This window comes from Pan paniscus, chromosome 3, assembly GCF_029289425.2.
Source record: "Pan paniscus chromosome 3, NHGRI_mPanPan1-v2.0_pri, whole genome shotgun sequence".
Lineage (NCBI taxonomy): Eukaryota > Metazoa > Chordata > Mammalia > Primates > Hominidae > Pan > Pan paniscus.
In genome coordinates, this window is record NC_073252.2 from 79,672,859 (window position 1) to 79,691,431 (window position 18,573).

Consider the following 18,573-nt stretch of genomic DNA (forward strand, 5'->3'; position numbering starts at 1 on the left):
TGTTTTAAAAATAATTTTATCTACAGAATGTTCACAGTTGATGGGTTGTATTACAAAAGTTTGCTGTAAGTTGGTTATTTGCAACACCAGTTGAATGAATATTCCTGTAGAAACTGTAGTAAAAGCAGTGATTGGCCCGCATTAAACCCACAAAAACCCATGGAATACATAATGAAGCAATTCTGTGTATTTCTCTTTGAGTATTTTACTGAGGGGAGAGTTGATGGGCAATTCACCGTCTGCTACTAGAGACCTGGCTCCAAAATACATTTTCTCTTTCTTATGGGTGTTATTATGGTGATTTCTTCTCCCTGTGCCCACTTCCTCACTCCCCCCAACTCTCATCATCTACTCATCAAACTTCCCATTAGAGAAGCGAGAGGAAGAAACTTTACCTGGTATGGCTGACTGTATTCATTGAAAACAAGGAGGGAATGTTTCTCTTTTAGGGGGTAGCAAAGGGTATAGGAAAGCTGCCATTATATGCAGTTTAGTATTTTAAAGACATCTAGAAAACAAACTGCAATGTGATCTCTTTAACATTGAAGAGAACTAGAGAGATATATAGGGCTAAGTAGCAGCTGATTTAAAGACCAGGTTAATGTTCTGCTTTCGCAGTTCCCTAGCAAAGCTCAGTTCAGTTTTAAGTAATTTATATTTCCAGTTCATAATTGTGTGCATGCCTCTGTGCCCTCCACTAACATCAGATAAGCAGGGAGTGGGGCTCTTCTTTGTAGAAGAACTGGCTAGATATGGGCAGGGTAGAGGCAAAGTTTCTAAGAGGCTGTGAGCCTTTCGATGCACCTTTCTAGAAATCCAGCCCCAGGGGAAGGCTTTAGGAGAATTGCCACAGGGTTTCCTGCCCTCAGGGCTGTCATTGCTCTGGGTTATCACTTCATCAATCCATTGGTCATGGTTGGGATACCAGGAGGTGGGGTGGGAATGGTGTTCCCCCTTGGGCTGCAGTGGTAGGTTTTGTTCCACAGATTTGGCCATTGCATATTTGGATTACTTGCTGCCCCTGCCACCCACCATCTATCCCAGAAATTGCATTTTCTATCTTGCCCTATTTGCCATCTGTAACTCTCACCCACCAGAAACTTAAAAAGCTTATCTCTCCCAAGTTCCTCTTGATAAGAAATCATGTTTATGTGATTCTAGTTATTTCCACTTTCATAAAGATATAAAGTATCATTAAAAAAAAACACCCTAACACATGAAGTGCTTACTGGACAGCCTCAGAACACACACGCAGTCCTACTAGAGAAACAAAGTGCTACTAGTCAGTATTAACCATAGAAACCTAAGAACTGAAACCTAGGCTAAAGGGCCTTCCTTCTTTTTTGTTGCTAAGAAAAATAAAACAAAGCAAAAGCAAACAAAAAAACAGGCCAAAAGATGCTCACTAACATATCCAATGATAACCATCTCTCCCTTGACAGTAGTTACGTTTATCTCTGAAGATTGTAATGGGACAGTTACTCTGTCACTTGGGTATTCCTATGTGCAGCAGTACACTTTGATGGAATAGAGAGGAGAGGAAACAGAGTCTGGGATTATTTCCAGGAAGCAGGTCCTGGAGATTCCTGGCTTGCCTGTGCCCACCTGGTGTGGTATAGGTCTGAGAGAGCTGCAGCAGAAGAAAGAAAAAAGATAGAAGATAAAAAATATGAGCAAAAACTCTTCTCGAAAACCGCGTAGTTAAGAAAAAGTGGTGGTGCTGGTTATGCTCTTCAGGAGGCTGAGGTGGGAGGATCGCTTGATCCCAGGAGTTCAGTCTGGGCAATGTAGCAAGAACCCTATCTCTTAAAAAAAAAAATCAGAAAAAAAGGAAAGGAAAAAGTGGTGGCTACAACTGGATATTGTGAAATTAGACCTGAGAAAAGTCTAACTGCTCAGCAATTCCACTTAGTTGAGTCCTCTCCTATTTATTTATTCATTCATTCATTGACTTATTCAACAAAGTTATTGGGCACCTGCTAGGTGCCAGGTTGCCAGGTGCCAGGCTCTGCTGCAGGTGCTGGAGAGGGAGTGGCTGTGCCTTTGCTGAGCTTCCAGTTGGTGACCTTTATTAGACCTGCCTTGAAGAAGGGGTGATAAAGAGAAAGCTAGGACCAAGCAGCAGCCTTGGTAGGAGGTGTTGAATTTATTTTATTTATTACTCATTTTCATTTAAGACTGAGTGAATCAAATGGATGGGTGAGTTCTTTCTAAGTTGGAATAAATACTAGGGCAGAGCCTTCATTTAAATGAGAGCTGATCAATTACCTACTTCTGGCCCATTATAAACCAGAGTTATTTTGCTTAATCTTTCTACTCATTTTTTTTCTTTTACCATTGTTGTTATTGCAGTTTTAAGCTTATGATTTAGAACATTAAATTATTACCAAAGAATTTTATAGTTTCCAAGTATCCCCAGACTTCAGGGTTTCCGAGAGCAGGGGCCATATTTTTTTCAGCATTATACAGGTATGCTCCAATGACTGCACGTATTTAAATTGCACTATTTGATGAGTTTTCACATTAGGTATACATCCATGACACCGTCACTACAACAACTGAAACACTGAGTATGCCCATAACCCCTAAAAGTTTTCTCATGCCACTTTATCTTCATACCTCCCTCTTCATGCCCACCATCCCTAGGTAATCGCTGATCTAATTTTTGACATGATAGATTAGTTTGCATGTTCTAGAATTCTAGAATAAACAAACTTATATAGCAGGTACTCTTTTTTAGACTAGCTTCTATCACCCAGCATATTATTTTGACATATATTAATTTGGTTATAACAATATTGCATTTCTTTTTATTACTGTGAAGTACTCCATTGTATGGCTATACCACAATTTGTTTCCCCTGTTGATGGATGTTTGGGTTGTTTCCAGTTTTGGGCTATTATAAATAAAGCCACTATGAAAGTTTTTGTGTTAGTCTTTGTGTGGACATATGCTTCCCTGCCTTTTGTGCTTAGTGCATTATCTAGCATGTAGTATATACTGAGCAAATATTGTCCTGAGTGGTTGTTAGACTTCACCTGCATATCTTTTATAGTCTTAGTCTGTCACCCAGGCTGGAGTGCAGTAGTGCCATCATAGCTCACTGCAGCCTTGAACTGAGTTCAAGCAATCCTCCTGCCTCAACCTCCCGAGGAGCTGGGACTACAGGTGCACACCACCACACCTCGGTAATTTTTAAAATTTTTTTGTAGAAACAGAGTCTTGCTATGTTGCCCAAGGTGGTCAACATAGCAAGTGTTATGTTGCTGGGATTACAGGCATGAGCCACTGTGCCCTGCGTTGCCTACATTTCCATGGTAATTGATAAATAAGACCAAATTACTTTTAAAAAATAGTTATTTAAAATATTATTCTGTTTTAAGAGAAAGAATGGTTCTGCTATTATCCTATTTCCCTAGTTTGTTCTGTGATATTTTATGCATTATAGTCAAACTTAACTGTCTACTCCTATATTTATTGAGTTCCTGGAATATTTACTGAATTCATCCTTAAGGAGAAAGTGAAAAACTATTGGTATGTTACCTAATGAAACAATGTAAATGCCAGTGAAATATTTAAAAGATCTGTATTAAATATTTTTTTATTGACCTGTATAACAAAATTAGAGAGTATATAATATTAAAAGTTAAGGCTGTTTATATGGGAAAAAAGTTTAAAGGCTGAAAAATCGTATAAATCTTATATTTAAAGGCAAAAACAAACCAAATAACTGACAGTAAGTGATTGTGAGGGTCCAGATAAATTATGCTATGTGCCTGTGAGCATCTCACAATTAATCCTGAAAATAATCTAGGAGATAGGTTATGTTAATCTAATAATTTCAAGATCCCCATTTACAGATAAGGAAATAGAGACTAGAAGAGGTTATTTAATTTGCATGGGGCCACGGAGCTGGCATTTAAACACAGCTTGCTGGTCACTGAAGCCTGGGTGCTCAATCATTATGTCATATTGACTCTGCTGTGTTAAAACATTGAGACAATACTGAAAATATTGTGGCATGTTCAATAAATTTTTTAAAAAGTCCCCTAGCAGCATAGTCAATTGCTGTGTATATTATTCACATACATGTCTCTGAAAGTCAGTCAACTTTACAAGTTCTTCATCAGTTTTAAACTTTCCTAATAACTTCTGATTTTATATTTAGGGTAACATTTTTGTAGTTTTCCCATCATTTACATTTGCCAGCCTGTTTCTAGTCACTTCTTATTAGTCTCAGGAGACAGCAATATCCAGTCTTTTTTCCTTTAACAATCAAATCACCATTGTCTCTTGCACTTGAGGCTCTTTGGCACTCTGGATCCAGTTGTGATCCACAGATAATGCTCTATGATTATCTTTCTATTTCTTGCCTGAAATTTTAAATAACTTTGGGAACTTTGATTTGTCTTGCTAGGATGTCAAAATGCTGTCCATGACTTATTTCCTACCTCGATTATAAATGCTTTGTAGGTAGGAAATCTATCCCATATTTCTTTGGTTCTTGCTAAAGAGGTTTCTGACATCACATTGGTCTGAAATCCTGGAGTCAGAGAAATTTGCTTCTCAGTAAAATTCCAAGTGAACCTGGGAAGATCATTTTAGCAGACACATAGAGAGTAAGAGGGTTTTGTTAATGTGTAATGATAAATTGAAATTTGTTGTAGAGAGTGCCTCTGTGGGCTTCTGTTTCTTTAGAAATTGGCTCCCCGAAGGCTTAAACTTTAGGTGTGGCAGTTAGTAGAGTTAATTTAGGTTTTTAAACGGGAAAATTCATAGTTATAATCTGATAAATACTCACCTGGCATTTCAGACAGTATTGAACAAGTCTCCAGTCAGCATACATACTCACTAGAATTGCAGGAAAAGTACTTAAGACAAATGAAGTATTTACATGTTATTGCTTTCAAATCTAAATATTAATGTTTGTGGTGGTAGTTAGCACCCTACTTCCCATGATGCTTAGCTCCGAGTGCTAAACAGATGGTAGATATTTCATATACTAGATATGGCCAGGGACTGTTGTCCCTCACAGATCTGCAAAGTGGGAGTCCTTTCTGTTGCTGTCACCTAGTGTCAGTTTCCCACAGGTGTTTTTGCTTTTGCTGTTTTTGGAGAGGTAACATGGTATAGTGGTCATTGGAAGGCTTAAACAAGTTGATATGCGTAAACCATAGGACAGCACCAGGCACACAGTACTATTATAAGTCTTACCTATTATTCTTTATTATTTGAATATGGGTTAAATCAGATACTATGATTTAGTATATTTCCATTCACCACATGGAATCTGATCATTTTGCATCTTTGCTGCCAGATTCAGATCCCAAATGCCAACACTGAGTTCCATGTAAATTCTTATTTCCTAGTGAGACATTTCCCCATGCACCATTCTAGGCTGAAAATGTGTCCAGGTGGGAGATCTATCTCCAGAAGCCAAATGTTGCCATAAAAATCCATTGTCTATTTCTGCATTTTCTGGATCTTTTCAGTAAAATGTATTGAAACCTGGGGGGTGGGAATAAGTAGGCATTTTGGATTTGTCTGGAAATGCTTACATCTCAGGAGAGGTGGCTGAGAGTTAGTGTGTGTAACCTTTATGGGGTTTTACCTGAACACATCCCTATAGATTGAATCTTGTTATGTGTAAGTCAGTGTTCCCAGGGTGCTCTTCACACATGTGTTGGGAGTGTGTTAGGCAGGCCTGGTGGTCGAGGAATACAGGTACAAAATAACAAATGTCAAGGAATGTTAGAATTCAAAATAAAGAGATAATTTCAGCCAGTGTTGCCCAAACTTCAGCCGTTACATATACTACTTAGATGAATTTGCCATATATGTGCCATCTGTAAAGCACTATTTATCTAATGTTTTCCTTTAAATAATTTAATGTTTTTTTCCTTAGACACAATTATTTGAAAAGGAAACTGTATCAGTCAGTAAATGAAAAACCATGAATAAAAGGTAATCATAAAACTATATACAGTAATTACAAATGTTTATCCAAGTTCCACCTAAAACCACCTCAGCTTGAGATATTTAACTGATCTTTTTCCTGGCAATTCATGCGTGTGTGCGCACATATGCATGGGCGCGCGCACACACACACACGCACACACACACCTTGTTATATTGCTGTGTACTTTCCATCAAGCATCATCATAAGAAAACATTTTCTTTAAAGTTTTAGTACTATTAAAAAGAATTCCTTTTAGTCCTGCATGTATTGACCTGAGATGTCTATGGTATATAAAAGTGAAAAAAATGCAACACACTCCCAAATATAAATGAAAGTACTTGTATAAGTATGTGAATGCACACATACGCGTGCATGTTTATGTCTGTGTATATGTATGTATAGCATACATACATACATATGCTTGTATGAGTATTCTAAATACTCATACAGTGTAGAGAGAACACTTGAATTGTTAAATTACTTTTGAGAGGTATTGGAATGACTGGGAAGAAGGTTTGCTTCTTCTTGTTGGCAGTGAGCATGGAAAAAATTAAATAATGAAGATTATAAAGGAAAAAACCCTCAGAAACCACCAGAGCACTCTTTGGGAAACACTGATTTAGTTCAGCATGTCTCTTTATCAATAAAAAATCTGAGGCATTGAGTAGCTGAGGTGTGGAGTACTCTTAATCTAGAATATATTCTTTAAGATAGCTAACTGCTATAGCTTACAATACCCTGAAACTCCTGCCTTACCACAATAGAAAGTTTCTTTCTTCCTTACATTATATATAACTATGACGGGAGAGGGAGAGGGAGACGGGAGAGGGAGAGGGAGATGGGAGAGGGAGAGGGAGACGGGAGAGGGAGAGGGAGATGGGAGAGGGGGAGGGGGAGGGAGAGGGAGAGCCTTCATATTTCTTATAGAGATTTTCCTCTTCCTGTTTATATTCTGGATATTACTTTAAAAACTATAATCTTTAAAATTATGCCATGCTTATATATATATTATGCCATGCTTATATATATATTACTGGTTTCTTAATATGTTTCTTTTTCTCCTTAGTGTAAAAACACTTTATAAAATATAAATCACCCATATAAGTTATATTACAAGCTAGTTTAAAGGGAGGAAAAAATAATGAGATACCAAGTAATGGAATGCCAAGTTTTTGTTAGAATTTTGTCCTTGGTAAAGAGGCAGCAGTTTCTCATAGAATCATCAAATTGGAAGTGCCTCTAAATTCTATTCATTTGACTTCTCTTAGAAAGTTCTATGTAAAAAATTATTCCCAGTATTCACAAGAAAAATGTCAAATCCATCCTGAGATTTTTTTCGTTTCTCTTAATTAATGTGTTCTGCTGTACTTAAGACCCATTCTTCTAAATCTGTTCTGAGTGGAAAGGGAAAAGACTACATGTATGAATAGAATAGGCCTTTTAGGGTCATTTGGTGTTTTTAGTAGAATATGTCATTCATTTTCTTTTCTGTTAAACAGTTGACTGGAACTCTTTAGTCTTTCACTATTGACTCACCCGAACTTTCATTGTAAATATGATCATTTGTCTCTGTAACCCTAGAAGATGTTGGGTTTTTGTACATTCCATAAGGGCAACGGATTGTGTGTGTGTGTGTTTTCAAGTCTCTATTATGGTACTTTGGTATCTGTGCTTTGCAGATGGTAAAAGGACACAGCAGTCAATATTTAATGAACATGGCTGAAGGACTAAACCAAGTTCACAAACTAAATACAAATTGTCGTGAGGGAATGCAATGAATGTTAGCCACAGGTTTAGTGCTATGCATGTGTTGAAGACCGCAAGTTCTAAATTTTGTCTTCTTAATTTGATGAAATATTTTATCCCTCAATAATATTTAATGTGTGTGTGTGTGTGTGTGTGTGTGTGTGTGTGTGTATTTTTTTTGTCTGCCTGGTCCTTTGTTGCTAAACATGCCATTTCAGCAGTCTGCTTTGGGTTTGTGTTTGAGATCTGTTTTAATTGTTGTGGCCTGTTGAGAAAGAACACAGACAGACTGAACACAAAACAATTCAGTGGTGCAAAATGAGGCCTAATGATAGGATAGCAATATATGTACAAACAGAGGTTCTTTATAATTGAATTGAGAAAAGAGGTGGGAGAGGGTGTCATGCGGCACACAGTAATATAAGCATGTGGATGGCAAGAGAACTATTTAGGGAGAGATTCAATTCCAGCCAACACCCCATCTGTCACATCCAAGTAATGTTAATTTCACTTTATTTGCTGTATAGTTTTGTTTGTATTTAATTTGTGAACTTGCTTTGATTTTATAGTTGTATACAAGCTATAAGTTTAAGAAATTTCTACTGAATTTATGTTTGCACATAGTTAAATGATACCAAGTTACTTAGGTATAGGTGGCACTTACAAATTCAGGATTGGAATTAAAGTTCAAATCCTGGATTATTGTGTGACTTTGGGCAAGTTAATTATACTCCCTATGTATTGATTTCTCCATCTGCAAAATGGGGGTGACAGTAATTCTCATGTTATAATGCTGTGAGGATTCATTGAGATTATCCACATTAAGAGGCTAACGTATTGCTGGTTTATAGTAAGTGTTCTATAATTGTTAGCTATGGACATGATAATATTCTTTTTTTTAATAATAAAAGTCCATAACTATTCAAGCTTTACAGACCTGGAGTCAGGTAAAAGCATTACTGTTTTTGAGGGATTTTAGTTCAATTCTGGCTCAGCCTCTACAATCCTTAGCCAGTCTCATAGCCTCTCAATGCTCAGTTTCCTGCAACTTCCTAGGGTTACTGTGAAAACTGACAGTATATGCTACCATTTGGGGAGTGAGTTTGTATTAATCAGGGTTCTCTAGAGAAACAGAACCAATAGGATACATACAGATGTATATGAGGAGATTTATTATGGAAATGGGCTCACGCAATAGATTATGGAGGCTGAGAAGTCCCACAATCTGCCATCTGCAATGTGGAGACACAGAAAAGCTAATTGTGTAATTCAGACCAAGTCCAAAGGCCTGAGAACCAGGAGTAGGGGAGGAGGCTGCTGGTGGAAGCCTTGGAGTCCGGAGAGCCAGGAGCACCAAAGTCTGAGAGCAGGAGAAGATGGACATCCCAGCTTTAAGAAAAGAGTTCGCTTTCCCTTTGCCTTTGTTTGTTCTATTTGCCCCCTCATCGGATTGGATGATGCCCATCTGCGATGGCAGAGGTGGAGCTTCTTTACTCACTCAGCTGATTGAAATGCTAATCTCTTCCAGGAACACCTTCACAGACATCTGGAAATAACGTTTTACCAGCCGTCTGAGTATCCCTTAGCCTACTCAAGTTGACACATGAAATTAACCATCACAGAGTTCCATGTGTCAGACACTGTTAAGCACCTGTGAACATTATCTTTAATCCTGCTGATAGCTTGGCAAAGAGAGCAGCATTGTCCTATTTCTACGGAGAAAGGAACTGAAGCACAGAGAGAAAACTGGGATTGCCCTAGGTCGTATGGCTTGTAAGTGGCAAAGCAGAGGCTAGAAGTCAGGATCTGCTTGTCTCCAAAGCTCATGCTCCTTCTCTGAGGTCCTCTTGCAATGCAGACATGATTCACCCAGGAGATTTCCTCTGCCACAAGACCCTGGGAACAGCCACATCAGGAATAAAATTTGTGATATGGGAAAGGGACGAATCATTTGGAATATTGGAGGGACACCCTGGCAAGCCTTTCCCTGTGTGTGGTGGGGACTCTGGATGCCTTGGGAAAAGGACAAGAGGGTGTCCTGAGATAAATGACTTCTCAGATCACCTGAGACCAGCCTGGTTATTTGTATACATTTTTTTCCCACTTAATTTCTTTAAATTAGGATGGATATTTGCATTACTAAAATACAGAGTATTCTGGAAATTAAAGGAAAACAGTGTACCTTGTAAGTCTTGCTGGGGGACAGAATCTCATCCATCTAACTCCCAGTTCTGCCATTCAGTTGATGTGTAGTTTAAAGCAAGTTATATTTCATCTTAATGCCTCATTTTCCCATATACGCTGGTTTACAATATATAAAATGGTCATTGCTTACTTCCATTTTCAAGCTTTGCAAAGTGTGCAACAGAGGACACACACACACACACACACAGAGTATTGCCCATGGTCCTTTGCATACTGGGTCAGCACACTGTTGAATTAGTATCCACTAAGTGTCAGGTGGTCTTCTTAGCTTGGCAGATTCATAGAGGATTCAAAGGTGAGTCAGGGAAAGTCTCAGCTTTATCATGATTTTCAGTCTAGTAAACAGGGCAAAGGCTATAGAATAGAAAGGAAATATAACACGAAAAAAAGTAATGACCTTGGATATTTCCCCTTGGGCCACAATTTTTTTTTTTTTTTTGAGATGGAGTCTCGCTCTGTCACCTAGGCTGGAGGGCAGTGGTGCGATCTTGGCTCACTGCAACCTCCACCTCCTGAGTTCAAGAGATTCTCATGCCTCAGCCTCCAGAGTAGCTGGGATTACAGGTATTTGCCACCAAGCCTGGGTAATTTTTTGTATCTTTAGTAGAGATGGGGTTTTCCCATGTTGGGCAGGCTGGTCTCAAACTTCTGACCTCAAGTGATCTGCCTGCCTTGGCCTCCTAAAGTGCTGGGATTACAGGCATGAGCAACTCCACCCAGATGGGCCACAATATTAACAATAGCATATAGCATATGCCATGAATCATGAAGTATTTTCTTACTGAAGAAATTCTAAAGAATAGTCTAAATGGAGGAAAAACTGTGAGTTCCTTCTACGGTAACTGCTCAGAAATCATTTCCTAAAGCTTTTATTCCTAAAGGGCCCCACTGTGGAAAAGCTTTAAAAAGCTGGCATGTCAGGAGTTAAAGTGGGCTCGGGGAGAAAGTGCATGGGATAGCGTGCCTCACTCAGTAACTCTCTGTTCCCTATGGTGAATCCTTTATCCCTTCCAATTCTTTTCTTTTCCTTTTTTCTTTTTCTTTTTTTTTTTTTTTTTGAGACAGAGTCTCACTCTGTTGCCCAGGCTGGAATGCAGTGGCGCTGCCTTGGCTCACTGCAACCTCTGCCTCCCAGGTTCAAGCTATTCTCCTGCCTCAGCCTCCCAGGTAGCTGGGACTACAGGTGCGCACCACCATGTCTGGCTAATTTTTGTATTTTTAGTAGAGATGGGGTTTCACCATGTTGGCCAGGCTGGTCTTGAACTCCTGACCTCATGATCCACCCTCCTTGGCCTCTCAAAGTGCTGGGATTACAGGAGTGAACCACGGTGCCCAGCCCTTCCAATCCTTTTTTTCCGCAGCCCTGCCTAACCTCCCAGGGTTACCTTCAGATGTGGCTAGAATAAGCTGCCACTATATATACTGTATATGTGTTGTGAAAAGCAGAATTGTCTTTATAAAGATGGCGCTAAGCATTTCTGCAGCAGAATTGTCTTTATCTATAAAGACGGTGCTAAGCATTTCTGAGTTCTGGACCCATATTTTAACTTTCACCTGGTTGTTCAATTGTCACTCAAACATTTCCCAGCCCTGCCTCCTCGCACCTGATTGTCCTTCTGTGTTCCTTCTCATGATTCATGGTGTCCGTGTTTCCTGGTCACTCAAACTCAAAATCCGTTAGCCCCCCTCAGTCCTTCTCTACTCTTAATCCCCATATCTAAGTGGTCACAAAGTTTTGTGAACTCTGCCTTCTAAATTATCTGGTGTCTTTGCTTTTCTTACTTTACTGCCAGTTCTGACTTGGTTCAGAACTTCATCTCTCACCTGAACTATTACGGCAGTTGCCCAGCCAGCCTCCCTGTCAACACTCACTCTTCACCTGCCGTTAATCATTATATTTTTAAAAACACACCGCAGTACTGCACTCCTGATTCTCCATGTAAAACTGCTCAGAATAAATCCAAACTTGTAAGGCTGGTGCAGAAGCATCTTCCTAATGTGGCCTCAGACAGCCTCTTAGGTGTCATTCCCTACAAGCCTCCTAAAGCACCCTGAGCTTCAACCACAGTAAATTTCTTTCTGTTCCCTAAATACTCAGCACTTTGTTGTTTTGCAGCCTGAAACTCTCTCCATTATCTCTGTAGGAAAACTCATACTTATCCTTTAAAAATAAAATCAAAATATCACTTCCTTCCTGAATCTTCCCCATCTTCTTGTGGCCCCATCACTGCCCCACTCTGTAGGATACCACAAGAGAACATTGCTTGATCATTACTAGACTGTGAATCATCCCTCTTCCCCCTCCACCCATCATATTGTGAAATCCTCTTGAAGAGACCCTCAACCCTCCTTTCATAACTTTGAAACTCCAGCACTCATCATGGTGCTTGTTGCCCAGTTGGGTTGGTGTCCCATAGTATTTGCTGGCAGAATAAATAAAAGAATGAGTGATCAACTTACATGTGAACCTGTATCTGCTAGTTTCATAACAAGATATTTGGAGAAAGTCAGTCCAAATATTGTTAGGTTGGTGCAAAAGTAATTGCAGCTTTTGCCATTGTTTTTAATGGCAAAAATTACAATTACTTTTGCACCAGCCTAACCGTACAGGATATTAGGAGATTATATATCACAGAGTATGAATTTAGGGGACATAAGTAAAATCAAGTCATCCCAAATTTTCTTATATCTATTTATCCACATCTGACAGCTGCTTTTAGAAGCCAGGCCAGGTGGTACATGGCGATATGGGTGTTTTGAAAGCACACCATGGCCTGCTGCTCCTAGAGCTAGACAGTTATTTACCAAATACATGCAGATGGGCCAGACATTCTTCTAAGCACTTTGCAAATATTAACTCATTTAATTCTCATAACAAACCTAGGAAATAGATACTATTATTATTCCCATTTTACAGATGAGGAAACTGAGGTCAGGTGGAATGTGTTTTTTGTTTGCATCTACTGTTCATTTCACTGAGATTTCTCTTCCTGCCATTCCTCTTCTGAAATGTAAGCCATTGTTCTCTGTGCTCTCTTAGCATCTTTTTTATATGTAGTGCTCACGCCTGTAATCCCAGCACTTTGGGAGGCCGAGGTGGGTGGATTACCTGAGGTCAGGAGTTTGAGACCAGCCCGGCCAACATGATGAAACCCTGTCTCTACTAAAAATGCAAAATTTAGCTGGGCGTGGTGGCACACACCTGGAATCCCAGCTACTTGGGGGGCTAAGGCAGGATAATTGCTTGAACCCAGGAGGCGGAGGTTGCAGTGAGCCATGATTGCACCACTGCACTCCACTCCAGCCTGGGTGACACAGCAAGACTCTGTCTTGAAAAAGAAAAAGAAAAAAAAATATATATATATATATATTACCCACGTCATTACATGATAGTTGCTATGTCAGTCTGTTCCACAAGTAAACTTGGGCACATTACTTAATTTTAGTTTCTTTGTCGGTAAAATGGGTGTAGTAATCCTTACCTTGCAGAGCAGCTGTGAGGATTAAAAGCACCTGGCCCAATTCTGAGGCTACATGCTCAGGAAATGAGCTTTTCCTATTGTCTTTTTGTCATTCTTCACACAGTTGTTGACACACGACAGGTGTTGTCCTGTGAGAAACTGAAGGGGAAGGGAGAAAAGGAAAACCAGGACAACCCAAAGTCAGGGCCACTAAGGGCGCAGAAGAGTGTCAGCACTTGCAAATCTCAGAAGGTGGCTTACAATTCAGAGAAGACCATTTGGTTTGATCATCAGTAATGTTTTCGATAACAGCCTTAGCAGGCTATGAGGTGGGAGGCAGATGCAAGTGGTTAAGGAGGGAGTGGGTGGTAAAGAAATGAGAACTGAGGGTGCACTGTCTTCTCTTTTAGGAACAGAGGAGAAGGGTTAGAGTAGCAGCAGGTGAAAAGCATGCTTCTCGGTTTGGATAGGAGAGCCCTGAATGCGTCTGTAGGCAGGGTGGGAGAAGCCCTTAGCAGAGAATGACCAGAGAGGATGTCCTTCCTTCTCCCTGCTCTGGTGGAAAGGCTGCTTAGAACCCCTTTTGTCCATGGTGGGACTTGGCTCCATGAGTCCTCTTACTGCTTTGCATCTCGGGCATCTCTCACAGTCTAGCTGGCTTTGGGTAATGTACCCAAAATGTACCCTTTCAGCTCAGGGCCTGGGTAATGTACATAACTTGTCTCAGCTGCAGTTTCCTCATCTGTAAAATGAGGAGAATAATGTATACCTCACAGGGATATTGTGAGCACAGAATGAGATAACATGTGTTCAGTGCCAACGATAGTGTCTCAACCATTGTGTCTTTTTAACTTTTCTCTTAGAGACAGGGTAAAAGAAAAGCAAAAAGAGTAAAATCTTAGCATTTTCTTGAACTGCAGAAGGAAGAATTTGGGGATGTGCCCCTGGATAACTGCTGTCTCCTCTGTAAAGCAGAGAGGGAGTGAGTCCACTGAGGCAAAGCGAATGGGAAGTTTGTAGTTTTGAGGGCACTGGTAGTGACCCTGGAGGCCGCTGGGTTCTCTTCACTAGAGATATACACAAGGGCTGATGAGCAGCAGCGAAAGCCTGGCTGGGCATAGAGATGGCAGTTAGGATTGTGTGTGTGACCTTCCATAGCCAGGCATGAAGGGAATAGGGAAAGGTGTGGACGGAACTGGGGACTGACAAAACTGTTGTATTAGTCCATTCTCACACTGCTATAAAGACATACCAAAGACTGGGTAATTTATAAAGAAAAGAGGTTTAATTGACTCAGTTCTGCATGACTGGGGAGGCCTCAGGAAACTTACAATCATGGCAAAAAGGAAAGAGGCACATCTTACATGGCGGCAGGCAAGAGAGAGAGAGTGAGCAGAAATGAGTAAAAGGGAAAGAGCCCCTTATAAAACCATCAGATCTCCTGAGAGCTCACTCACTGTCACAAGAACAGCATGTGGGAAACTGCGGCCATGATCCAATGACCTCCCACTAGGTCCTGCCCTCAACACATGGGGATTGTAGGGATTACAATGCTGAGATGAGATTTGGGTGGGGACACAGAGCCAGACCATATCAAGTGTCAAGGGGGTGTGGGGTTCTAGTGTGTGCATATGTTGGGGGATATAAATATGCACTGGGGAGATGACAGCCAGTCCTTTAGTCAGATGGAAGGTGCTGATGGCCCAGGTGAATGAGGCAGGTGTGGAAGTCCTGTGGTGACAATGAGGATGCAGAGCAGGTTCCTGGGAGTGGGGTGGGGACCCCAAAGCTTGTGGCTAGAGCTGGGGTTTCAGAACATTAGATAAAAGAATTTTCAGTGACTAAGGCCAAGGGATGGCTGGCATCTCAAATACGATGTTCTTCATTTCTCTACTTTTTCTTCTATTCTTTGTCATATGAATACCTACCAATGAAGAAAAAGTAACCTTAGTCTTTATGCAACTTTTGTGTGGAATTCATCTGTTAATATTATTCAGCAAATATTTTTTATTTCTACATTGTGTTTGTAATAATTTTTAGTGGCTGCATTATATTATCTTTGCACATACTGCTTTGTCTTCTTTTAGATTTTTCCCTAGGATAAATTCCCAAGTGTGGGATAACTATGCTTAAAGGTGTGGATGATTTTGGAGCAGGGAGTCTTGATGGGCTGTTAGTTAATTGCTGCAGGCAGATCTACAGCAGGCAGGGAGGGCAGGCAAATGGGGAAGAAAATCAGAATATTTAATAATGGACTCTGAATGGAAGCTTTCTGTGAATATTTTAAGTCCACCTCACATAACTCTCAATTCTGTGTGCTGCCTCTACTGGAGGCATTTACCCCAGTGAAGGGGAAAACAGAGCTGGCTGGAAGTTGCATGTGTGATTGAGTAAATGGAATTTTGCTTGGCTTGGTCTTTGACGCTTTCTTTTTGGGGACTATCATCAAGAACATGAAGAAGTTGAACAAATTGTGTATCTGGCAGGGGCAGGTAGCAATGAAAGGGAGTTTTTCTGTTCTGGAGTTATGTATTTTTTTGAAATAGAGTCTTACTGTGTCACCCAGGCCTGAGGTACAGTGGCCCAGTCTCGGCTCACTACAACCTCTGCCTCCTGGGTTCAAGTGATTCTCATGCCTCAGCCTCCTGAGTAGCTGGGATTACAGGCGCACAGCACCACACCTGGCTAATTTTTGTATTTTTAATAGAGATGGGGGTTTTGCCATGTTGGCCAGGCTGGTCTCGAACTGCTGGCCTCAAGTAATCCACCCGCCTTGGCCTCTCAAAGTGCTGGGATTACAGGTATGAGCCACGGCACCTGGCCCATTCTGGAGATTTTTTGGGGGGCAGGACAGAACAGTTTCATCTTGATAAATTAAAGGATTTAATAATTTTGATTACAATAATCACAGTGTTAGTATTTTGAATAATTTTAGCAGTTAGTGGGAAACATGATTTAGATAATTTTAAAGAAATTGCAATATTTTGAATCAGAGCAAAATTTCCTTAACAATATTACTGTTAATTTTTTTGTGTCTTATGATTCTAATGTTTCTCCTTTTTTTCTTTTAACAGAAGAGATACAGAAAGGGGTTTATTGATGTTTCAAAAATCAAGTGTGTGGAAATAGTGAAGAATGATGATGGTGTCATTCCCTGTCAAAATAAGTATCCATTTCAGGTGAGCTGGTGTATTTTTGTGGCAGTGCAGTGCTGGGCTTAGTCATGTTTGCTCTTTGACATTACAGTTTCCTGTCCTTGCTTTGCTGGCTGATTGGCTGATTTCTAGGTTCATTTGCCACTTTAATAGTTGTGACTTTTCTTCATGAACTGCTTAAGTCTTTGTGGAAACATTTTCTGATTCTTAAGGAGTCGGGGCTAAGACTGAAAAGTGAGGTTGAAGTGTTCCCTATGAATCTGAGAAACTGAGAAGTGAAAGGCTCAAGTGGAAATGAGATTAAAAGGCTGCTTGTGATGAAAAAAATAATATTAGACATATATTAATTAAACTATGCTTCTTCGGGGTAATCATGTTATTTTTTTCCCCGACAATGGTTCTGTTGCATAAGGGAGATAAATATCTCATTATTCTCATTTATGTCTGAGGAAATCAGTGCTCACCTGTTAAATAGCTTCTCCAAGGTCACCTTGTAAATGAAAAGTCTGCCAAGCACACACACGCGCATCTCCTCTCCGGAAGAGGAGGGTCCGGCGTCCTGAGCTACTCCGCATTCCTGCCAGTATCTTGGTTCCCACCTGCCTTCAGAACTTAGGAATGTGGAGTTGGATCCTGATAATCTGGAGCTCTCAGCCCCTCCCCAGCACCTCACCACTTCCTTCCCTGCTCAAGGATGTTTTTATGCTCTCCTTGAGCAGTGAATGTCCCTAGTGAAAGTCGCCTTTTACCCATGGCTGTGGTCTCACCATGTCCTGAAAGGAAAGTTGCAAAAGTCTTTTTCAATGTGGTGGAATTTTTGCTTGTTTTTAATTGCTCTTATGAAGTTATCAATTACATTGGAATTATACATTTACCAGTTTTGGGGGATGAAGATGTTTGGGAAGCAGTGAGCCAAAATATCCAAGCTCCTGGCTTATTCTCCGCTAGAGTGGCAACATCACAAATGGAGGAAGGGCTACGTTTAATTTTCCTTTTCCCTGTTCCTTATTTTATAGCTACCATTTCTCTGAGTGAAGGACAGGGACAGTAAGTGCTTAGAGAGGTGACTCTGAGGCCAAACTGCCTGATTTGCTTACTGGCTATGTGAGCTTGTGTAAGTCACTTAACCTCTCTGTGCCTGTTTCCTCTCCTGAAAAATGGGAATAATAACAATAATAGTACTCATTTCATAGGGTTGTTGTGAGGATTAACTGATGTGATATATAAATAGCTTTGACATATAATCAGAGCAAGGTAAGTGGTAGTTGCTATTATTACTATTGCTATTCTCTTACTACTGCTGCTGCTATTAATATTACACCTAATATTACACCTACCACCTGGATCTAGAAGTAAGATAAATTTAAACCTTCTTCTTAAGTATGTTTAATGCATATATAATGGAAATTTAGCACAGAACCATTCCTAGCACACTTCTTTTTTTTTTTTTCCTTTGAGATGGAGTCTTGCTTTGTCACCCAGGCTGGAGTGCAGTGGTATGATCTCAGCTCACTGAGACCTCCACTTCCCAGGTTCAAGCGATTCTCATGCCTCAGCCACCCAAGTAGCTGGGATTATAGGCATATACCACCATGCCTGGCTAATTTTTGTATTTTTAGTAGAGACAGGGTTTCACCATGTTGGCCAGGCTGGTCTCGAACTCCTGGCCTCAAGTTATCTGCCTGCCTCAGCCTCCCAAAGTGCTGAGATTACAGTCGTGAGCCACTGCACCGGGCCTCCTACCACAGCTTTGATGGCTATTAGACATGTTAGGGATTGACAGCATTGGGGAGCTGTGGCTGTCATGATTCTGGACCCAGCATTAGGATTTTTGCTGTCCAAGAAAGAGAGATTCACTCTGCAAGTTTTGGGTTGCTTTTAAGAATGATAATACAAGTAGAACAGAAAGCATTCCATCCCTGAACTATTAAAATTGTTGAGATGAATAAATATGAGAAAAGTTTGAAAACAATCTGAAAAATTAATCAAGAAGGGATAAGCTTGAGCTTTATACAATTTAAAGCAGCATGATTTAAAAGGTGAAAAA

The 18,573-nt window shown here is 40.3% G+C and overlaps 1 protein-coding gene across 1 annotated transcript in view; it reads left to right on the top strand.

Moving 5' to 3' along the window:
- TEC (tec protein tyrosine kinase) overlaps nt 1-18,573 on the top strand; it is a 135,275-nt gene that overhangs the window by 75,454 nt on the left and 41,248 nt on the right. Inside the window, exon 3 of the mRNA XM_003816008.4 lies at nt 16,446-16,550. Within this exon, the coding sequence (XP_003816056.4) occupies nt 16,446-16,550 (105 nt within the window). The remainder of the gene's footprint in view (nt 1-16,445; nt 16,551-18,573) is intronic.